General features: G+C 38.3%; 1 protein-coding gene across 1 annotated transcript in view; it reads right to left on the bottom strand.

Annotated features, from left to right (window-relative positions):
• Positions 1–7,534: 7,534 nt before the first annotated feature.
• Positions 7,535–25,000, bottom strand: part of cnot11 (CCR4-NOT transcription complex, subunit 11) — a 21,806-nt gene continuing 4,340 nt past the window's right edge. Inside the window, exons 3-9 of the mRNA XM_039817281.1 lie at positions 24,680–24,844; positions 18,663–18,815; positions 15,316–15,518; positions 10,991–11,196; positions 9,211–9,307; positions 8,094–8,163; positions 7,535–7,572 (exon numbers count right to left, since the gene is read on the bottom strand). Coding sequence (XP_039673215.1) covers positions 7,535–7,572; positions 8,094–8,163; positions 9,211–9,307; positions 10,991–11,196; positions 15,316–15,518; positions 18,663–18,815; positions 24,680–24,844 — 932 coding nt within the window. The remainder of the gene's footprint in view (positions 7,573–8,093; positions 8,164–9,210; positions 9,308–10,990; positions 11,197–15,315; positions 15,519–18,662; positions 18,816–24,679; positions 24,845–25,000) is intronic.

Here is a 25,000-nt window from a genome sequence, read left to right as displayed (position 1 = left end):
ATAAAAAAGTCATAGTATATGTCAAAAAAGTCATAAAAAAGTCATAGTATAATATGTTGAAAAAGTCATAAAAAAGTCATAGTATAATATGTCGAAAAAGTCATAAAAAAGTCATAGTATATGTCAAAAAAGTCATAAAGAAGTCATAGTATAATATGTCAAAAAAGTCCTAGTATAATATGTCGAAAAAGTCATAAAAAAGTCATAGTATAGCATGTCGAAAAAGTCATAAAAAAGTCATAGTATATGTCAAAAAAGTTAAAAAAAGTCATAGTATAGTATGTCGAAAAAGTTAAAAAAAGTCCTAGTGTAATATGTCGAAAAAAGTCCTAGTATAGTATGTCTAAAAAGTCCTAGTATAGTTTGTCGAAAAAAAAAGTCATAGTATAATATGTCGAAAAGTCATAAAAAGCATAGTATAATATGTCGAAAAAGTCATAAAAAAGTCATAGTATAGTATGTCGAAAAAGTTAAAAAAGTCATAGTATAATATGTCGAAAATGTCATAAAAAAGTCATAGTATATGTCAAAAAAGTCATAAAAAAGTCATAGTATAATATGTTGAAAAAGTCATAAAAAAGTCATAGTATAATATGTCGAAAAAGTCATAAAAAAGTCATAGTATATGTCAAAAAAGTCATAAAGAAGTCATAGTATAATATGTCAAAAAAGTCCTAGTATAATATGTCGAAAAAGTCATAAAAAAGTCATAGTATAGCATGTCGAAAAAGTCATAAAAAAGTCATAGTATAGTATGTCGAAAAAGTTAAAAAAAAGTCCTAGTGTAATATGTCGAAAAAAGTCCTAGTGTAATATGTTGAAAAGTCATAAAAAAGTCCTAGTATAATATGTCGAAAAAGTCATAAAAAAGTCATAGTATAGTATGTCGAAAAAGTCATAAAAAAGTCATAGTATAATATGTCGAAAAAGTTAAAAAAAAGTCCTAGTGTAATATGTCGAAAAAAGTCCTAGTGTAATATGTTGAAAAGTCATAAAAAAGTCCTAGTATAATATGTCGAAAAAGTCATAAAAAAGTCATAGTATAGTATGTCGAAAAAGTCATAAAAAAGTCATAGTATAATATGTCGAAAAAGTCATAAAAAAGTCACAGTATAATATGTCGAAAAAGTCCTAAAAAAGTCATAGTATAGTATGTCGAAAAAGTTAAAAAAAGTCCTAGTGTAATATGTCGAAAAAAGTCCTAGTGTAATATGTTGAAAAGTCATAAAAAAGTCCTAGTATAGTATATGTCAAAAAAGTAAAAAAAAATTCATAGTATAGTATGTCGAAAAGTCATAAAAAGTCAGTAGCTCAAATTCACAACAAAAGAAGGGAGACACACCTACATTTAGTTAAAGGATCAAATTAAAACCAATATTATATTATACATACAGTACAAGTGCAAAGTGCAAAGTTTAGGCAGGTATGAAAAAAATGCTGTAAACTAAGAATGCTTTCAAAAATGGAAGTGTCGAAAGTTTATTTTCATCAATTAACAAAATGCAGCGAACGAACAGAAGAGGAATCTAAATCAAATCAATATTTGGTGTGACTTCTCGGTACACTTGTACACAGTTTCTGAAGGAACTGGGCTGGTAGGTTGTTCCAAAAAACATCTCGGAGAACTGACCACAGACGATCTGTGGATGGAGGCTTCCTCAAATCCTTCTGTCTCTTCATGTGATCCCAGACAGACTGGAAGATGCTGAGATCAGGGCTCTGTGGGGGGGCCATGCCATCACTTCCAGGACTTCTTGTTCTTCTTTAGACTGAAGATAGTTCTTAATGACCTTGGCTGTATGTTTGGGGTCCTGCTGCAGAATACACAATACTGATGGTATTGCATGATGGATAAGTATCTGCCTGTATTCCTCAGCATTGAGGACACCATTAATCCTGACCAAATCTCCAGCTCCATTTCAATCAGGAGGGACTTCCTTGCAAATATGAACATATTTATTGTACAGACAAAACATGAAATGGGAAATGTACAAAGTCTCTGTCATAGTATAGTATGTCTAAAAAGTCCTAGTATAGTATGTCGAAAAATTCATAGTATAGTATGTTGAAAAAGTCATAAAAAAGTCATAGTATAGTATGTTGAAAAAGTCATAAACAAGTCATAGTATAGCATGTCGAAAAAGTTAAAAAAAAGTCATAGTATAGTATGTCGAAAAAGTTAAAAAGTCATAGTATATGTCGAAAAAGTCATTAAAAAGTCATAGTATAGTATGTTGAAAAAGTCATAAAAAAGTCATAGTATAGTATGTTGAAAAAGTTAAAAAGTCATAGTATAGTATGTCGAAAAAGTCATAAAAAGTCATAGTATAGTATGTCGAAAAAGTTATAAAAAGTCATAGTATAGTATGTTGAAAAGTCAAAAAGTCATAGTATATGTCAAAGTCATAAAAAGTCATAGTATATGTCAAAAAGTCAAGTTATTTAAGAATATAATGTCAAAAAAGTCCTAGTATAGTATGTCGAAAAAGTCATAAAAAAGTCATAGTATAGTATGTCGGAAAAGTCATAAAAAGTCATAGTATAGTATGTCGAAAAAGTTAAAAAAGTCCTAGTGTAATATTGTCGAAAAAAAAGTCCTAGTGTAATATGTTGAAAAGTCATAAAAAAGTCCTAGTATAAGTATGTCGAAAAAGTCATAAAAAGTTATAGTATAGTATGTCGGAAAAGTCATAAAAAGTCATAGTATAATATGTCGAAAAAGTTAAAAAAAGTCGCAGTGTAATATGTGAAAAGTCCAGTGTAATATGTTGAAAAGTCATAAAAAGTCCTAGTATAATATGTCGAAAAAGTCATAAAAAGTCATAGTATAGTATGCGGAAAAAGTCATAAAAAGTTCGGATAATATGTCGAAAAAGTCATAAAAAAGTCACAGTATAATATGTCGAAAAAGTCCTAAAAAAGTCATAGTATAGTATGTCGAAAAAGTTAAAAAAAGTCCTAGTGTAATATGTCGAAAAAAGTCCTAGTGTAATATGTTGAAAAGTCATAAAAAAGTCCTAGTATAGTATATGTCAAAAAAGTAAAAAAAAATTCATAGTATAGTATGTCGAAAAGTCATAAAAAGTCAGTAGCTCAAATTCACAACAAAAGAAGGGAGACACACCTACATTTAGTTAAAGGATCAAATTAAAACCAATATTATATTATACATACAGTACTGTGCAAAAGTTTTAGGCAGGTATGAAAAAATGCTGTAAACTAAGAATGCTTTCAAAAATGGAAGTGTCGAAAGTTTATTTTCATCAATTAACAAAATGCAGCGAACGAACAGAAGAGGAATCTAAATCAAATCAATATTTGGTGTGACTTCTCGGTACACTTGTACACAGTTTCTGAAGGAACTGGGCTGGTAGGTTGTTCCAAAAAACATCTCGGAGAACTGACCACAGACGATCTGTGGATGGAGGCTTCCTCAAATCCTTCTGTCTCTTCATGTGATCCCAGACAGACTGGAAGATGCTGAGATCAGGGCTCTGTGGGGGGGCCATGCCATCACTTCCAGGACTTCTTGTTCTTCTTTAGACTGAAGATAGTTCTTAATGACCTTGGCTGTATGTTTGGGGTCCTGCTGCAGAATACACAATACTGATGGTATTGCATGATGGATAAGTATCTGCCTGTATTCCTCAGCATTGAGGACACCATTAATCCTGACCAAATCTCCAGCTCCATTTCAATCAGGAGGGACTTCCTTGCAAATATGAACATATTTATTGTACAGACAAAACATGAAATGGGAAATGTACAAAGTCTCTGTCATAGTATAGTATGTCTAAAAAGTCCTAGTATAGTATGTCGAAAAATTCATAGTATAGTATGTTGAAAAAGTCATAAAAAAGTCATAGTATAGTATGTTGAAAAAGTCATAAACAAGTCATAGTATAGCATGTCGAAAAAGTTAAAAAAAGTCATAGTATAGTATGTGAAAAGAAAAAAGTTAAAAAGTCATAGTATATGTCGAAAAAGTCATTAAAAAGTCATAGTATAGTATGTTGAAAAAAGTCATAAAAAAAGTCATAGTATAGTATGTTGAAAAGTTAAAAAGTCATAGTATAGTATGTTGAAAAAAGTCATAAACAAGTCATAGTATAGTATGTCGAAAAAGTTAAAAAATCATATTATTATTATGTTATGACTTTTATGTTTCAACATATATGTTGAAAAAGTCATAAAAAGTCATAGTATGTCGAAAAGTTATAAAAAGTCATAGTATAGTATGTCGAAAAAGTCATAAAAAAGTCATAGTATATGTCGGAAAAAGTCATTAAAAAGTCATAGTTATAATAAGTGTTGAAAAAGTCATAAAAAGTCATAGTATAGTATGTTGAAGTTACCATTGAATATATACTTTTAACATATATAAAAAGTCATAAAAAAGTCATAGTATGTATGTCGAAAGTTATAAAAAGTCATAGTATAGTATGGTCAAAGTCATAACAAAGTCATAGTATAGTATGTTGAAAAAAGTCATAAACAAGTCATAGTATAGTATGTTGAAAAAGTCATTAAAAAGTCATAGTATAGTATGTTGAAAAAGTCATAAACAAGTCATAGTATGATATGTTGAAAAAGTCATAAAAAGGTCATAGTATAGTATGTTGAAAGTCATAAACAAGCTCATAGTATAGTATGTTGAAAAAGTCATAAACAAGTCATAGTATAAGTTGAAAAAGTCAAACAATTCATAGTATAGTATGTTGAAAAAGTCATAAACAAGTCATAGTATGATATGTTGAAAAAGTCATAAACAAGTCATAGTATAGTATGTTGAAAAAGTCATAAACAAGTCATAGTATGATATGTTGAAAAAGTCATAAACAAGTCATAGTATAGTATGTTGAAAAAAGTCCTAGTATAGTATGTTGAAAAAGTCATAAAAAGTCCTAGTATAGTATGTTGAAAAAGTCAAACAATTCATAGTATAGTATGTTGAAAAAGTCATAGTATAGTATGTTGAAAAAGTCAAACAATTCATAGTATAGTATGTTGAAAAAGTCATAAACAAGTCATAGTATAGCATGTCGAAAAAGTTAAAAAAAAGTCATAGTATAGTATGTCGAAAAAGTTAAAAAGTCATAGTATATGTCGAAAAAGTCATTAAAAAGTCATAGTATAGTATGTTGAAAAAGTCCTAGTATAGTATGTTGAAAAAGTCCTAGTATAGTATGTTGAAAAAGTCATAAAAAGTCCTAGTATAGTATGTTGAAAAAGTCATAAAAAAGTCCTAGTATAGTATGTTGAAAAAGTCCTAGTATAGTATGTTGAAAAAGTCCTAGTATAGTATGTTGAAAAAGTCATAAAAAGTCATAGTATAGTATGTTGAAAAAGTCATAAAAAGTCATAGTATAGTATGTTGAAAAAGTCATAAAAAGTCATAGTATGGTATGTTGAAAAAGTCATAAACAAGTCATAGTATAGTATGTTGAAAAAGTCATAGTATAGTATGTTGAAAAAGTCATAAAAAGTCCTAGTATAGTATGTTGAAAAAGTCAAACAATTCATAGTATAGTATGTTGAAAAAGTCATAGTATAGTATGTTGAAAAAGTCAAACAATTCATAGTATAGTATGTTGAAAAAGTCATAAACAAGTCATAGTATAGCATGTCGAAAAAGTTAAAAAGTCATAGTATATGTCGAAAAAGTCATTAAAAAGTCATAGTATAGTATGTTGAAAAAGTCATAAAAAAGTCATAGTATAGTATGTTGAAAAAGTCATAGTATAGTATGTTGAAAAAGTTATAAAAAGTCATAGTATAGTATGTTGAAAAAGTCATAAACAAGTCATAGTATAGTATGTTGAAAAAGTCATAAAAAAGTCATAGTATAGTATGTCGAAAAAGTTATAAAAAGTCATAGTATAGTATGTTGAAAAAGTCATTAAAAAGTCATAGTATAGTATGTTGAAAAAGTCATTAAAAAGTCATAGTATAGTATGTTGAAAAAGTCATTAAAAAGTCATAGTATAGTATGTCGAAAAAGTCATAGTATAGTATGTTGAAAAAGTCATAAAAAAGTCATAGTATAGTATGTTGAAAAAGTCATAAAAAAGTCATAGTATAGTATGTTGAAAAAGTCATTAAAAAGTCATAGTATAGTATGTTGAAAAAGTCATAAACAAGTCATAGTATGATATGTTGAAAAAGTCATAAAACAAGTCATAGTATAGTATGTTGAAAAAGTCATAAAAAAGTCATAGTATAGTATGTTGAAAGTCATAAACAAGTCATAGTATAGTATGTTGAAAAAGTCATAAACAAGTCATAGTATAGTATGTTGAAAAAGTCATAGTATAGTATGTTGAAAAAGTCATAAAAAGTCCTAGTATAGTATGTTGAAAAAGTCATAAAAAGTCATAGTATAGTATGTTGAAAAAGTCAAACAATTCATAGTATAGTATGTTGAAAAAGTCATAAACAAGTCATAGTATGATATGTTGAAAAAGTCAAACAATTCATAGTATAGTATGTTGAAAAAGTCATAAACAAGTCATAGTATAGTATGTTGAAAAAGTCATAAAAATTCATACTATAGTATGTCGAAAAAGTAAAAAAAAAAAGTCCTAGTATAGTATGTTGAAAAAGTCATTAAAAAGTCCTAGTATAGTATGTTGAAAAAGTCATTAAAAAGTCATAGTATAGTATGTCGAAAAAGTTAAAAAAAAAAGTCCTAGTATAGCATGTTGAAAAAGTCCTAGTATAGCATGTTGAAAAAGTCCTAGTATAGTATGTTGAAAAAGTCCTAGTATAGCATGTTGAAAAAGTCCTAGTATAGCATGTTGAAAAAGTCCTAGTATAGTATGTTGAAAAGTCATTAAAAAGTCATAGTATAGTATGTCGAAAAAGTCATAAAAATTCATAGTATAGTATGTCAAAAAAAGTAATAAAAATTCATAGTATAGTATGTCGAAAAAAGTCATAAAAATTCATAGTATAGTATGTCGAAAAATTCATAGTATAGTATGTCGAAAAAGTCAAACAAGTCATAGTATAATATGTCGAAAAGTCATAAAAAAGTCATAGTATAGTATGTTGAAAAAGTCATAGTATAGTATGTTGAAAAAGTCATAAAAAGTCATAGTATAGTATGTTTAAAAAGTCATAAAAAGTCCTAGTGTAATATGTTGAACAGACAGACAAAACATGAAATGGGAAATGTAAAGAAAGTCTCTGGGGATTAGACTCCATCAAATCCATATGTCATAAAGCGTTAGTGAAACCCAAACATATCCCCCGATGGAGTCAGGACACCGGTGGTGGTGGTGAAGGTGCACGGGAACGTAGGAATACTTTTGTGATTTAGATGTTTTTTTTGGTCGCTTACTTTGCATTTTGTAAATTTATAAAAAATAAACAATCATTATTTATATTTTTGAAAGCATTCTTAGTTTACAGCATTTTTTTCACACCTGCCTAAGACTTTTACACAGTACTGTGTGTGTGTATATATATATATATATATATATATATATATATATATATATATATATATATATATATACCAATAATGGTATACTCAGAGGTTTAAATGTTTCTGGATGTGGACGACAACAACTGATGAGAAAACAAGACTGAAAGAATGAAAATACAACATGATTCAATTAAACAAATCTGTTTAATAATTAGAGAAAAGATGCACGATTTTCCAAAGGAAAGAGAGCTCTGGTAAAAAAAACAGAGTTAATCCTTTTGTTTGTAACTTCTGGAAGGGAGAGAGAGGAGAAGCAAGAGAGAGATAGAGAAGAGATAGAGAGATAGATATAGATAAGAGAGAGATATAAGAGGTGAGAAAAAAAGAAGAAAAAAGAAAAGAGAAGAGAGAAGAGAGAGAGAGCAGAGAGAGAGAGAGACAGAGAGAGTAGAGAAGAGAGACAGAAAGAGAGAGAGACAGAAAGAGAGAGTAGAGTAGAGAGAGAAAGAGAGAGAGTAGAGAGAGAGAGAAAGAGAGAGTAGAGAGACAGCGAGGAAAATAATGACAAGAAGATGAAAACGTCACAATACATGATAATATTAACTCAAAACCGCCCCTAACCCCCCTATGCGTGTGGCTCCGAAGCATGAAGCCATGCTCTCACCCTGGACGTTGATGATCTTGTTGCGGATCAGCGACTGGAGGAAGACGCAGACCAGACGCACCAGACGGTTCTGGGGGAGCAGAGAGAGGAGAAAAAAAACTGTCTGTCATAAAGGAAACGTGTGATGGGAACATCGGTCCAGTATTGAGAGAGATCGCTGCAGTCAGCAGTGGAGAAAGAAGAAAAAACAACTCTGGTTTTGGTTGAAATAAACACACAGTTTACAGATTTACATGTGGAGATATGCTGGCTCTATACACGCTAAAAGTCCTGATTATTTACATGGAGTCTGGTGGAGATATGCTGGCTCTATACACACTAAAAGTCCTGATTATTTACATGGAGTCTGGTGGAGATATGCCGACTCTATACACACTAAAAGTCCTGATTATTTACATGGAGTCTGGTGGAGATATGTTGGCTCTATACACGCTAAAAGTCCTGATTATTTACATGGAGTCTGGTGGAGATATGTTGGCTCTATACATGCTAAAAGTCCTGATTATTTACATGGAGTCTGGTGGAGATATGTTGGCTCTATACATGCTAAAAGTCCTGATTATTTACATGGAGTCTGGTGGAGATATGTTGGCTCTATACATGCTAAAAGTCCTGATTATTTACATGGAGTCTGGTGGAGATATGCTGGCTCTATACATGCTAAAAGTCCTGATTATTTACATGGAGTCTGGTGGAGATATGTTGGCTCTATACATGCTAAAAGTCCTGATTATTTACATGGAGTCTGGTGGAGATATGCTGGCTCTATACATGCTAAAAGTCCTGATTATTTACATGGAGTCTGGTGGAGATATGTTGGCTCTATACATGCTAAAAGTCCTGATTATTTACATGGAGTCTGGTGGAGATATGCTGGCTCTATACATGCTAAAAGTCCTGATTATTTACATGGAGTCTGGTGGAGATATGCTGACTCTATACACACTAAAAGTCCTGATTATTTACATGGAGTCTGGTGGAGATATGTTGGCTCTATACACGCTAAAAGTCCTGATTATTTACATGGAGTCTGGTGGAGATATCCTGGCTCTATACACGCTAAAAGTCCTGATTATTTACATGGAGTCTGGTGGGTTGGTGAAGTGTGGTACTGTACCTGCATGTACTTGTCTTTGATTTGCTCACAGGTGGAGATGCAGTTGGAGATGTAAAGGTGGATGAACTCTGGAGGTAAGTCCACAGCTGTGGTCAACCTGAGGAGAAACACAGCCAGAAAGATTAAGAGAGAAACTTGGCTTGGTCGAATAATCTGGTTTACACACAACACATGCTGGCACGATAAACACGCGGCGAGAGGCTGCGAGATATCGGCTACGTAGGTAGGGAGGTGGCCCTGGCTTGGTAGCGTTGCTTTCCCACCGTGGTCAGAAAGAACAGGGGAGACACTTTGTTTCTCTCACTAGGACTCTGGAGTCACTACTCACTCTGGAGATAATCTCACACACACACACACACACACACACACACACACACACACACACACACACACACACACACACACACACACACACACACACACACACACACACACACACACACACACACATAGACAACAACACACACACAAAACAACACACACACACACACAAAGAACACGAAACACACAAAAAAATAATAATAAAACAAAACAAAAACACACAAAAACAAAAAACACCCAAAACAAAAAATAAAAAACAAAAACAAACACAACCAACATATAAAACAATAATAACAAAACCAAAAAAAAACAAGAAGAAAATAACAAACAAAATAAAAAACCAAACAAAACAAACACACAAAAAAAAAAAAAAACAAAAAAAACAAAAAAAAAAAACAAAAAAAAAAAAACAAAAAACATCATCAAAACTTACAAAAAAAAAAAAAAAAAAATAAAAACACAATAAATATAACATCATCATCATATAAAAAAAACAAAAAAATAAAAAAAAAAAAAACAAAATAAACAACAAAACACAATCACAAGAATAAATCAATATAATAAATATACATAAGAAATAATATCAATAAAAGAAAATACAACACTAAAATAAAGATACAATCATAATATCATCAATACAAGAGACACATCAAACACATCAATAATAAAGAACCATAAATACAAAAACAAAATAACACACACAAAATAATAATCACACAATACAAATACAATAAACAAAAAAAAAAAGAAAATAACAAAAAAAAATAAAATAAACATATAACATAACAATACAATACACACAAAGAAGTCCAAACAATATAATAATACCAAAACACATATACACAAAGAACACATAACACAAAGAGACTACAACAATACATACACAACAACACACACACCAACACAAAAACAAACTGATCAACACATAATAATAAAATAAACAAAATATAATAAAAAAAAACACAACAAAAAACTACAAACAAAATACAACAATAAAACACACAATACACAACAAAAAACAATAACAACAACAAAAATACAAACACACACACTAACAATAATAAACAATATCAACATCATCAATATCAACACACATCATTATAATATACATATTACATCATTAAAACAACAATAAAGAATCATATCAATAATAATACAAAAAAATAACACACAACACAAAATCAATACATCATAAAAACATTATAAACAATAACAACATAATACACAACAATAAAAAAATACATAATAATAACCAAAAAAAAAACAACAACACAACACACACAAATACAAAAAATACAATTAATATACACACACACAATTTAAATATCAATAATAAAGAACCACAAAACACACCCAGACAATAACACAATAAAATAACACAAAATAAAACACAATAACACATAGAACACACACAACACAACAATAACAAAGAATCACAAAACAAATAACACACCCCCACCTGCCGGGACCCACTTCCATGGAGTGCAGAGACATGTCCATGTTGACGAGGACGGAGAAGTACTCGGTGATCTGGCTGCTCTGCATCAGCTTCAGCAGCATCTCTATGGCAACCAGCGGGTTGTTCTCCACCAGGTCGGGCAGCTTGGCCGGCGACAGACCGATGTGGTACACCAGCTTCAGATCCCTCTCCAGCTCCGCCAGCAGCTAGGGGGACAACCGGCAAGTCATTTCAATGGTTCAAGTCATTCAAAGAACACAAACGAGCCGACAAGACATCAGAACAAAACAAATAACAACAAGACAACACAGAAATATATGTTAAAAAAAACAAAAGTTGTGGAAAAGGTCAGAATATTTCAAAGTTAGTCCACACACACACACACACACGCACACGCACACGCACACGCACACACACGCGCACACACACACACACACACACACACACACACACTTCAGGTGTTTGGATAGGTCAGGATGCTGCATCAATAATCGGCAGACTCATAATCGATTATTTCTGTTTATAATGTAATGTCGGCCTGACAACGTTTCTGTTTACATATTCTGGTGTGTGTTGAACATTCAGGAGGTGCCATGTGCTCAGTGCTCAGTCTGTCTGTCTGTCTGTCTGTCTGTCTTCTGTCTGTCTGTCTGTCTGTCTGTCTGTGTTCGTGTGTGTGTGTTTGTGTGTCTCTGTGTGTGTCTGTATGGGTCTGTGTGTGTGTGTTCGTGTGTGTGTGTTTGTGTGTCTCTGTGTGTGTTTGTGTGTCTCTGCGTGTGTCTGTATGTGTCTGTGTGTGTGTGTGTTCATGTGTGTGTGTGTCTGTCTGTGTGTGTCTGTCTGTGTGTGTGTGTGTCTGTGTTTGTGTGTGTGTTTATGTGTGTCTGTGTGTGTCTGTGTGTGTGTTTATGTGTGTCTGTGTGTGTCTGTGTGTGTGTCTCTGTGTGTGTGTGTGTGTGTCTCTGCGTGTGTTTGTGTGACTCTGCGTTTGTGTGTGTGTCTGTGTCTGTGTGTGTGTGTCGGTGTCTGTGTGTGTCTGTCTGTGTGTGTTTGTGTGTCTGTATGGGTCTGTGTGTGTGTGTGTGTGTGTTTGTGTGTCTCTGTGTGTGTGTTTGTGTGTGTCTGTGTGTCTCTGTGTTTGTGTGTGTCTCTAATGTGTGTCTGTGTGTCTCTGTGTGTGTGTGTCTGCGTGGTGTGTGTGACTCTGCGTTTGTGTGTGTGTGTGTCTCTATGTGTGTCTGTGTGTCTCTATGTGTGTCTGTGTGTCTCTGCGTTTGTGTGTGTGTCGGTGTGTGTGTGTGACTCATGCGTTGTGTGTGTGTCTGTGTCTGTGTCTCTGTGTGTGTCTCGTGTGTGTGTGTTGTGACTCTGTGTGTGTGTGGGTCGTGTGTGTGTGTGTCTCTGTGTGTGTGTGGCTCTGTGTGTGTGTGCGTCTCTGTGTTGTGTGTGTGTGTGTGTGCTCTGTGTGTGTGTCTGTGTGGCCTGTGTGTCTGGTGTGTGTGTTGCCTCTGTGTGTGTCTCTGTGTGTGTGTCCTGTGTGTGCTCTGTGTGTGTGTGTGTGTGTGTCTCTGTGTGTGTCCCTGTGTGTGTGTCTCTGTGTGTGTGTGCGTGTGTGTGTCTGTGTGTGTGTGTGTGTCCTGTGTGTGTGTGTGTGTGTGTCTCTGTGTGTGTGTGTGTGTGTGTGTGTCTCGTGTGTGTGTGGTCTGTGTGTTCTCTGTGTGTGTGTGTGTGTGTGTCTCTGTGTGTGTGTGTGTGTGTAACCTGTGTGTCTCTGTGTGTGTCTCTGTGTGTGTGTGTGTGTGTGTGTGTGTGTGTGTCTCTGTGTGTGTGTGTGTCTGTGTTGTGTGTGTGTGTGTGTGTGTGTGTGTGTGTGTGTGTGTGTGTGTAGTTCCTGAATCTGTCTTCATTTCAGATCAACAAAGGTCAGTTTAAAAGATCTTCCTCAGATAGTTTTGTATCCAAGTTATTTAGGATCAGAGCACTGCAGGATGTTTTGCTTTTGAAGCTTGAAAAGCTACGAATTAAAATATCCTGCGCGGCTTTAATAGAAAACGTTTATTTGACGCATCGTGATATCGAATCGAATCGCTGACATGATGATCGTAATCGAATCGGGAGATCAGCGAAGATTCACGCCTCTAGTTGAAGACATAAATGAGAAAATGAGGAAGGAGCACAACAGGAGCAGGTGGTGCGTTTTGGAGGCCCACGCTCCATAGGCTGCAGCAATCCTCTCCACTTGAGACGCGCCCGAGAGGCCGCAGCAACGTCGCCACCCGGCCAAGACGGGCATTTATTACTTTGCCGCATCCCGGACAGCTCCCGCTGGCGTGCGCCAGGCGAATCCTCCGTCATAATAGCAATCCGCCACGCAACAAGCGCTCCTGCTCTTAAAAGGGAACGCGAGATGACGCTCCGATTGGTTTATTTTCACCACACCTAGCTACTTCAGACCCACCCATTTTAGATTTGCGTCGGGACAGCAAGAGTCATTTATCCCGCCGGTATCATAGCAACAGCGCCCGAGCTCCACCCACAAAGCTACTTGCGTTTCAGATCGTTAAAATAGGGCCCCCTACGTGTGTTTTATCGCTGAACTTGCTCCTCCCCAAAAAAGCTGAAGAATAAAAATGCATTTGATGAAATATCATGTTGCATGTTGGTCTCATTTGTAGTCCTAACACAGCTGATTATATTTGGACTACAAAAGAAAGAACTACAACACCACAGAATAAAACAAAGAGCATGTGAGGCGTCACATGGACGTTTAACCTGTCGACCGTGCACAACTTTGGGTGTTTTCTGGGTCAAAATTGTAACGTTTTGGACGTCTTTTTCGACACTTTTCGCGCGTGTGTGTGTGTGTCTGTGTGTGTGTCTGTCTGTGTGTCTGTATGTGTCTGTGTGTATGGGTCTGTGTGTGTGTGTGTGTGTGTGTGTGTCTGTGTGTGTCTGTGTGTGTATTGTGTGTATGGGTCTGTGTGTGTGTCTGTGTGTCTCTGTGTGTGTATGTGTGTCTGTATGGGTCTGTGTGTGTCTGTGTGTGTGTGTCTCTGTGTGTGTGTGTGTGTGTCTCTGTGTGTGTATGTGTGTCTGTATGGGTCTGTGTGTGTCTGTGTGTGTGTGTCTCTGTGTGTGTGTCTGTGTGTGTGTGTCTCTGTGTGTGTGTCTGTGTGTCTGTGTCTCTGTGTGTCTGTGTGTGTGTGTGTGTGTGTGTGTGTCTCTCTGTGTGTGTGTGTGTGTGTGTGTGTGTGTCTCTGTGTGTGTCTGTGTGTGTGTAGTTCCTGAATCTGTCTTCATTTCAGATCAACAAAGGTCAGTTTAAAAGATCTTCCTCAGATTTTGAGAGACTCTAGTCACGCTCATCCCGCTCCCCAGTTTCCTGGTTAGCTCTCCACCAATCAGATGGGTCGTTTGAGTCTGACTGCCGGCAGTGCCCGCACTGCCGATTATACATGTCAAATCAGCCCAAATGAACGCCGACGGCCCCTCGGACTGATGACGGCACGAGACACACCGAACAGACTCGAGTCACCGACATCGCCAGACTGTCCCACGGCCGATTATCGGCGCGGTCAGCCCGTCAGCGCCTTGAAGCGCCCATATTCTGCTCATGTTCAGGTTCATAATTGTATTTTAAGGTTGTACCAGAATAGGTTTACATGGTTTAATTATCAAGAAACACCATATTTTAGTTGTACTGCACATTGCTGAAGCTCCTCTTTTCACCCTGTGTTCAGCTCTCTGTTTTAGCTACAGAGTGAGACCTCTCTTCTTCTTCTGTACTATCTTTGATTGCACTCGCACATGCTCAGTAGCTCAGATCGTAGCTCATGTCAGCTAGCTCCAGAGACAGTAAAAGAAAGGCTGTTTCTCCGACTTCAGTCAGTTCCAAGGATCAGGATCAGCTGGGAGACTTCTTCTAAACCAGGGAGCACATGGAAGTAGTTCTTCTGGTAGGTTATGGTGAACTAGTGTGTGTTGCAGCAGTGCTTTGCTACTGAGAACGAGCTAGCATGCTAACGCTACGAGCTAACGGTTGCGGTTAGCCGGCTCGTCTCGGCTAGTGCCGTAGAAAGCCGTGCAGATGTTGACCAGCTCACCCGGAGACTGAAGGCAGGACACATTCAGACACCAGATCTCACTCACAACACCATGGATGGGTTTTATTAAAGTCTGTATGTGTGTGGAAGCACCAGAGACCCAAAATAACTCCCCAAATCACCAGAAAAAAGTGTTTTTTTTCATAATATGGGCACTTTAAGACGCCGCAGAACCCCCGTTTGCGTTATTTTCCGACATGGTCTCGGGAGAGAGGAGTTTACCTGGGACTGCTGCTGGGCGGACAGCGGGCTCTTGAAGGCCTTGGCCATGATGCGTTTGATCTCCAGGCCGGTGCTGTTCTTCACACACATGGAGCGATCCCATTGGACGCTGTGGTCCGGCTCGGTGGGGTTCAGCCACGCCAGCTCGTCCTCGCACACGTGCAGCGGCGGAGGCGGCCGGATGAACTCGGGCCGGAAGTGACCTGAAGGGAGAGAGAGTTAGGACGAACATCTCGCACGGTGCTTTAACCCGTCTGGGACGATCCACTCAACATGTGTTCCTCTGAGGCACAACCAGTCCTGTTTTCTGATTGTTTTAACTCATAAATTAGGTATAATTTCATTTAAATGAGACTTATTGACAGTGAAATCCAAGAAAAAGTGTAAAACTAGCGGCAGGGTTCCACGCTAAGGTGTTTTTTCACTTGTCCGGTCGGGCCTTTGGAATTAAAATAGCCCCCACATCATCACATACCCTTTGTGGGGGTATGGTGAAGGGTATGTGATGATGTGGGGGTATGGTGAAGGGTATGTGATGATGTGGGGGTATGGTGAAAGGGTATGTGATGATGTGGGGGTATGGTGAAGGGTATGTGATGATGTGGGGGTATGGTGAAGGGTATGTGATGATGGGGGTATGGTGGAAGGGTATGTGATGATGGGTGTATGGTGAAGGGTATGTGATGATGTGGGGGTATGGGTGAAGGGTATGTGATGATGGGGGTATGGGAAGGGTATGTGATGATGTGGGGTATGGTGAAGGGTATGTGATGATTGGGGGTATGGTGAAAGGGTATGTGATGATGTGGGGGTATGGTGAGGGGTATGTGATGATGATGTGGGGGTATGTTGAAGGGGTATGTGATGATGTGGGGTATGGTGAAGGGGTATGTGATGATGTGGGGGGTATGGTGGGGGGTTGTGATGTGTGGGGGTATGTGAAAGGGGTATGTGATGATGTGGGGGTATGGTGAAGGGTATGTGATGATGTGGGGGGTATGGTGAAGGGTATGTGATGATGTGGGGGAATGGTGAAGGGGTATGTGATGATGGGGGGTATGGTGAAGGGGTATGTGATGATTGTGGGGGTATGGTGAAGGGGTATGTGATGATGTGGGGGTATGGTGAAGGGTATGTGATGATGGGGGGTATGTGAAGGGTATGTGTGATGTGGGGGTATGTTGGGTTGTGATGTGTGGGGGTATGGTGAAGGGTATGTGATGATGTGGGGGGTATGGTGAGAGGGTATGTGATGATGGGGTATGGTGAAAGGGTATGTGATAGTGTGGGGGGTATGGTGAAAGGGGTATGTTGATGATGTGGGGGTATGGTGAAGGGTATGTGATGATGTGGGGGGTATGGTGAAGGGTATGTGATGATGTGGGGGTATGGTGAAGGGTATGTGATGATGTGGGGGTATGGTGGAAAGGGTATGTGATGATGTGGGGGGTATGGTGAAGGGTATGTGATGATGTGGGGGGTATGGTGAAGGGTATGTGATGATGTGGGGGATATGGTGAAAGGGTATGTGATGATGTGGGGGTATGGTGAAGGGTATTTTGTGATGATGTGGGGGTTAGTGGAAGGGTATGTGATGATGTGGGGTATGGTGAAAGGGTATGTGATGATGTGGGGGGTATGGTGAAGGGTATGTGATGATGTGGGGGGTATAGGTGAAGGGTATGTGATGATGTGGGGGGTATATGGTGAAGGGTATGTGATGATGTGGGGTTATAGTGAAGGGTATGTGATGATGTTGGGGGTATGGTGAAAGGGTATGTGATGATGTGGGGGAGTATGGTGAAGGGTATGTGATGATGTGGGGGGTATGGTGTGAAAGGGTATGTGATGATGTGGGGGTATGGTGAAGGGTATGTGATGATGTGGGGGGTATGGGGGAAGGGTATGTGTGATGTGGGGGTATGTGAGGGTATGTGATGATGTGGGGGGTATGGTGAAGGGTATGTGATGATGTGGGGGTATTTGAAGGGTATGTGATGATGTGGGGGTTGGTGAGGGTATGTGATGATGTGGGGGGTATGTTGAAGGGGTTGTGATGATGTGGGGGTATGGTGAAAGGGGTATGTGATGATGTGGGGGTTATGGTGAAGGGTATGTGATGATGTTGGGGGGTATGGTGGAAGGGGTATGTGATGGTGGGGGGTATGGTGAAGGGTATGTGATGATGTGGGGGTATGGTGAAGGGTATGTGATGATGTGGGGGTATGGTGAAGGGTATGTGATGATGTGGGGGTATGGTGAAGGGTATGTGATGATGTGGGGGGGTATGGTGAAGGGTATGTGATGATGTGGGGGTATGGTGAAGGTGTATGTGATGATGGGGGTATGTGAGGTATGTGATGATGTGGGGGTTGGTGAAGGGGTTGTGATGATGGGGGTATGTGAAGGGTATGTGATGATGTGGGGGTATGGTGAAGGGTATGTGATGATGGGGGTATGGTGAAGGGGTATGTGATTGAGGGGGTATGGTGAAAGGGTATGTGATGATGGGGGTATGGTGAAGGGTATGTGATGATGGGGGGTATGGTGAAGGGTATGTGATGATGTGTGGGGGGCCAAAGGGAACTTTATCAGGATGCATAGTATCTGGATCCATGAAATAACTGGCCTTTCAAAATAAAAAGTCTGGCCTGCCTCTATGGGAATTTAACATAAGGAGTGGACTGACTTATGGTAAGGAAAAAATAATTTTTTTTTATAAAACTATATTTATTCATTAAAATAGAAGTGGACTGACTTAAAGGTTATATTTTTGGAAAAGAAAAAAATTTATTTAAAAAAAAATAATAAATAAAAAAAAAAAATAGTTTAATTTCCAAATTTTTTTAATTAAGGCATTAAGATCAATTTTCAAAAGGTGATTTTTTTTTTTAAATTCCTCTTTTTAGTCAACCTTAGCATGGGTTCATAAACTTATGAGCACCACTATATATGTGTATATATACAGTATATCTATCTATCTATCTATCTATCTATCTATCTATCTATCTATCTATCTATCTATCTATCTATCTATCTATGTTTACTCCTCGACGCAGCGGCCGCGGGTTCGACTCCTCCCTGCAGCCCTTTGCTGCATGTCATTCCCCCTCTCTCTTTGCTTCCATGTCTTCAGCTGTCCTGTACAAATAAAGGCCTAAAATGCCCCAAAAATGATCTTCTCAGTGGCAACACAATCACTTTTTTGCCACCTAGAACTATCCCAGAGAAACTAGATTTAGTTGAAAGGCAGGTTCTGATTTCCCTAAAGTTCCTGTAGTGGAAACGTCCTGCACATGTAACTCTGTCTACACATTTAAACCAACCGTCAGCACAAACACACTCACTCTCCAGTGGAGGGCGGGGCCCCGTGACCAGCGACTCGATGATCTGATTGGCCACGGAGCTGTCGAATCCCGAGTTGGAGGAGTCCGGATCGGGGTCGTTCAGGATGCTGGGGAAGCTGGCTTTACTCTGAGTGGGCAGCTCCGACTGACGCTCTGCACAACACACAAAACATTCAAGATTAAAACCAAAAAGGGCCGATGGCGGGCGCGTGGGACAAATCTCTCTCTAACGCTCAAACTGTTCATTTATTTACTTCATGTCACGGCTCAACTGTCCCAGACTTAAAAAAGGAACACACCGACTTATTGGGACTTTATCTTATTCACCGTAACCCCCAGAGTTAGACAAGTCCATACATACCTTTCTCATCTCAGTGCGTGCTGTAAGGCTGTCTGACAGCTCCAGCATTAGCTTAGCCTAGCACAGAACATGCAGGTGAATGGTTCCAACTAGCCTACTGCTCCCAATAAGTGACAAAATAACTCCAACATGTTCCTGTTTACATGTTGTGATTTGTAGAGTCACAGCGTGTACAAATAACATAACATGAGACACAGCCATCTTCTAACCGTAAACAAAACAGGGAACTATATTCTCAGACAGGCTCGCTGCAAAGCAAATCACTTCGCCCAAGTAGCAGAAGTAGCAGAGCTTCGCCTTTCTGAGAATATAGTTCCGGGTTAGTATAGGGTTAGAAGATGGCTGTGTGTACACCCTGTGACTCTACAAATCAAAACATGTAAATAGGAACATGTTGGTTTTATTTTGTCACTTATTTGCAGCAGTAGGCTAGTTGGAACCAGTTACCTGCAGGTTCTGTGCTAGGCTAAGCTAATGCTGGAGCCGTCAGACAGAGTTACAACACGCACTGAGATGAGAAGGGTACGTATGGACTTGTCTAACTCTGGGGGTTACTGTGAATAAGATAAAGTCCCAATAAGTCGGTGTGTTCCTTTAACAAGGTCTTTTTACACTGACTGAGTGGTGTTTATGGTGCCGCGCTAAGCTAAACGCTGAAGAGGGAAAGTTGCAGATTTTCAACCCTTCTGAAGCGAGTCATCCAACGGGAGTTTTACCGGCAGATAAACACAGACCTCTGGGTACTGGAGGCATTCATCTGCACGTACGGCCGAACAGGACATCTGCAGACTTTCCCTTAAAGTTACCAGCTAACGCTAGCTAGCTTGGTTGCATTTTTCAAAAGGAATATAGTCGTAGTCTTGCAATGTGTGACCCTGCAAGATCCCCAGTCTTTGACGTTAGATGTGAGACGGTGTCAGACTGTAGTCTTGTGTACGGTACGCATTAGTCAGCTAAGATTCATTTAGTCCATGCTGAATGAAGAGACAAACGTATGAGCACATCTCTGGTAAACACAAGATTTAAAGTGGAGCTTTTACACGATTCTTTAAAATGGTCCATCAGGTTTAAAATTGATAAAAGTTTAAGTTCATCGTTCGACACTTGTGCTTCCCGTTCAAAGTCCGGACGAAAGTAGTCTCTGCCGGACCCTCCTCCACAGCGCTGCGGAGGAAGGTCTGGCTAGGGCTGCACGATATATCGTTTTATCGTCCTCGCAATATCAAATGGCGCAATATACATATCGCGAAAGGTTGCGACATAACGCGAAAGACACTACGAGATTTTTTTGTATTAGTTGAAAGAAAATATCAGCAGAAAACTGCACTTTAAAATGTTTGTGTCATTCTTTTTTAGTGCTTCCTGTCAATGTCAATTCAATGTTCAATTTGTTCAATAAAAGAATGTTAGAAATTAGTATTTTTTTTAAATTCAACGAGCAATTTGTTGTATTTTAAAAGAATGCTGAAAGCAACAGAAAGGCAGAACTGAGTACACTCTAATATCTGTTAATTTATCGCAAGTAATATCGTTATCAAGATATTCAACAACGTTATCTCATATTTTCCTCATATCGTGCAGCCCTAGTCCACACAGCATTCCCAGATTGGAGGAAAACCTGCTCTGGTTTATTGGGCATTTCTTTAAACCAATCACAATCATCGTGGGGGCGGGGCTAAGCTCTGGACGGAGCCACGGTGCCTCTGCTAAATAGTCTCAGGAAGGAACTAGTTTTGGTGGAACATGTGGACGTTCAGAAGTAGTTTTAGTCGTGCAACAGAAAACTCAGATTGGACAGATAGTCTAGCAAATAGGGGTGGGGGAAAAAAATCAATACAGCATAGTATCGCAATATTTTCTGTGGCAATACTGTATCGATACACAGATGCCAAGTATCGGTCTTTTATTATATATGTGTTGGTCAGTCCGTCTGCTTGAAAATCTGATTTTTGCAGCAATACAATTGAAGTGAGATGAACAGACAGAGAAATCTATCTTTTTAGATAAAACAGATGTTGACAAAGTTTCCTTTTGGGGACATAATTAGAAATTGGGAAAAATTTGAAGTTGGAAAAAAGTTAATGAATTGCAATATATCGCAGAATATTGCAATATGTTTGGAATCGCAATAATATCGTATCGTGACATGAGTATCGGGATGATATCGTATCGTAAGGCCTCTGGTGATTCCCACCCCTACTAGCTAGCTGTGTGCAGTGTTTCCTCTAGGATTTTTTTTTAGCAGTGGGGGCAGATCTGTCGGAAACCCTCCCCCGTCGCCAAATGTTTTACGTATTAAAAACGGAACTGACACTTCGTTACAACACAAACAAATATATTTATTCACCACTATTCACACACAATGAGGCATATTTTCATTTCGTTTTGATTGAACTGTATTTTTGAGGAACTGTAGGTCTACAAAATTAATTTTACTTCTTCATAGGGAAACCAAAACCCAAAGTGGGCTATATATAGTATGAAACCATTCATAATGAAACTAATTGCATATTTGCCTCAGTGGCAAAGTTGGCAGCCTTGCTGTGTGCTTTTGACTTTTCTTGGCTTTTGGAAAAATAACTCCAAGGCTGGGTTACAGGGGAGTTCAGAAAGAGGCGGCCCATTAATGCTGAGTAGCATACATGCTGCTAGATGGTCCCCCCTGTGGCCTGGACGGTCATTTTGACCGTTTTGAAATTTATATGTGTAATAACTTTGCTAAATAAAAAAATACAATCCTGCTGGTACCTGACTTTTCCTAAAACAGTCTGTATTTTCATTCATTCATTCATTTAATTTATTTATTTATTTATTTATTTATTTATTTATATATATATTTTATATATATATTTTATATATATATATATATATATATATATATATATATATATATATATATATATATATGTATATATATATATATATATATACACACATATAATACACACACACACACACACCACACACACAAAACACACACACACACACACATTACACAAAAGGCAAAGAAAATACAATCACTTTGACCTATTTTGGCCATTTTCGCGGTTTTGTTTTTAATCTTTTGCGTGGTTGAAGATGCATCTTGGTTGCTTAGTGATAATCACAGTCTCTGTCAGAGAAAGGTAACTAGCGGTCTCGAGTAACAAGTGTGGGCATTAAGGGCATTAAGGTGGTAGCCTAAGTGGGCAGAAGAGAGAGAGAGAAAGAGGAAGCAGACGTGTTGTAGATGCAACCGGAGCAGAGTTGGTGGTTATTCCTGTTATAAGGTCGGCCCTGGAGGTAACCAGTCTCTCCTGGTTTTCTGATCATGGTCGGAAACGAAGCGATCAGGAGAAGTTAACACGCTGAACATGTTAACAGCTGATTAACGTGCGCTTGTTTCCCCATGCGCTCATCTGTTGACATTTCTGAATGCCTTCCTACAGTTAATAATAAAAAAGATTTTCCACGCAAACAAACGTAGCCTACATGTGTCATTAGTATGAGGAAAAAAATTTGATTTTAACCCATTCAGACCTGATCACGCATCTGTGTGTGTTTACCTTTAAGACCTGATCACTCATCTGCGTCATTTTGAGCGGTGTCATCTTTTTCAAGGCAAATGGACAGTTATATGTACTGTGATTGGCTGAAATATTCTTGGGGTGAGTGACAGAGATGCATAGGGATTTTGTTATGATTTCTTAGACGCTTTTATCCAAAGTTCGATCCAAATAATACAAGAAACAAAATTAACATAAATTAATATGTAATTGTTATGTAAAGAAGAAGTAACCCTCTGTTTTGTTTTGGGTTTTTTTCTATAACTTTATATCAGTGATGTTCACTTGTCACTTTGGTACCTCAAAAGTATGAAATAATTTAAATAAAAACGGATCTGTACTGATTTTCAAAATATTCTTGATATTTTTGTTGTTTATAGATTTCTTTTTGCAAATGCATTTGAAGATTATGACCAAGCAAGTCAGTCAAGTTGAAAGCCAAAGAAGTAAGCTCTCAAATGCTTTTTATTCCATGTTTTTATCTGCTATAGAGCCTGAGAAATTAAGATTTTAGTAGGCTTTGACAAATTTTGACAAATATTTCTGGAAACCCTTAGGTTTTGGGAGGGGGTTACAGAAAAGTACTTAGGCAAAAAAGGCCTTTTTTTAGCAGGCGTTTTAGGCCTAAATGGGTTAACTGTGTCGGGCTCGGACACAAATTTCTTAATGCCTGTCGGGCTCGGGCCGGGTTCGGCCATGGCTCTGTCGGATGCGGGCCGGCTCGGACAGAAAAATTCGTCCCGATCCGGACTCTAGTGGGCGTCACCGATGGGCCGAAGGCAGAGCCAGAGTCGGTAACGCAGGCTACGGCGTTCTGAATCAGAAGAAAAGCACCAGGCGCTCGCTCTGTGAAGGGCGCGGTAGCTGTCTACGTGTTCGTATAACTTTATCCACGCTACAACTGGCTGGAAGCATTACACACATCCTCTCCAAGGAGTGAACCAGCTGTAAAAATGTCCCGGAGGAAGTTCATGCAGCGACTGGCAGAGTAGCTGAGAGCGGAGATTATGGAGGAAAGAAAAGGGCAGCGGTGCACGGTCCGAGCTGGAATTATGTTGAATGAATTTCCCCCAATATGTTTCGGGACATGAATGTATGAAATAATCACGGTTTAGCCTACTAGGCCATGATATGATATCAAGGGCATTGTATTCAATCAACAGCCACGTGCAATTTAGCTAGCAGGTGAAGGTGAAACTAAAAATGTGCAAGAACTACAGACTAATACAGACTTAAATGAACTGACAACATAAGTTAGGCTATATGATTTACAGTTCTCAAGGATGCACACATGACTTCTCAACCGGGTCCAGGAATTCTGCCTAATGCCCTCAGGACGACGCTACCTTGCCCCCCCAAGGAAAACTAACAGATATGCAAATTCTTTTATTCCCTCTGCCATTAGATTCTTAAATACTGTTGATAGCGGCAACTAAATAAGCGCCAGGTATTCCAAACCTTTGTATTATTAGTTATTTAGTATTTACTTAAGTATTATTATTATTTATTTAATATGTTAATATCTCGAGAGTTGGTTGCTGCTTAGTCAGTATTGTGGCCTGTGTATTTGTTGCTTTGCTTTTGATGCCCATTTATGCAATATGATGTCACCGAGAGTGTTTCTCTGTTTGTCTGTATGCCTGATTAAGTCTTGTCTTGTCTCGTTGATACGACTGGTAGGCTAAAAACAGAATTGCCCTACGGGGATAAATAAAGTTGTTTGTGAAGCGCGTGTCTGCGCTATTCTGCGACTCTAACAATCGCTGCTGATAGACGGCTTTTTTCTGATACCGTGGCGGGAGAAATCTAACCGTGGCGGACCGCCACTTGCCAATCAACAGAGGAAACACTGGTGTGGAGATAGATAGAGACATATATATATAGATAGAGACATATATATATATATATATATATATATATATATATATAGATAGATAGATAGATAGATAGATAGATAGATAGATAGATAGATAAAACGAGGGACATCTGGAGGAACCGGAACAATCCCGTAAATGAAATGTCGTCGATACAGACTAGGACAAATATAACAACCTTATATTTGAGGCTACAAAGGTCCTGTGAGCGGCGTTGTTTTGGGTGTGTATGCTGACCTGCCAACGCCAGCTGCAGCCCGCTGATGTCGATGGACTGCGGCATGTTGCCCACGTCCATGCAGGACACCTGTCTGGGCGTCTTCTTGAAGAGATCCCGCGGCGGCGCCAGCATCAGCTGGGACAGGAAGAACTTCTCGGGCTGCGTGATGGGAGGCAGGAAGCCTGCAGGCAGACACAGAGGACGACACAGAACAGACTTATGGTTCATACGCATTTTAACCATGACTTTTCGGCAAATTTCCACGACTATGGGTTCCTGAAAATGTCAGTCGACATTACAATAAGTGTTAAAGTTTAACCTCCGAGGTTTAACTATAA

This window comes from Perca fluviatilis, chromosome 12 (assembly GCF_010015445.1).
Source record: "Perca fluviatilis chromosome 12, GENO_Pfluv_1.0, whole genome shotgun sequence".
NCBI classification, from domain to species: Eukaryota; Metazoa; Chordata; class Actinopteri; order Perciformes; family Percidae; genus Perca; species Perca fluviatilis.
This window is presented reverse-complemented; position numbering and strand designations above follow the sequence as displayed.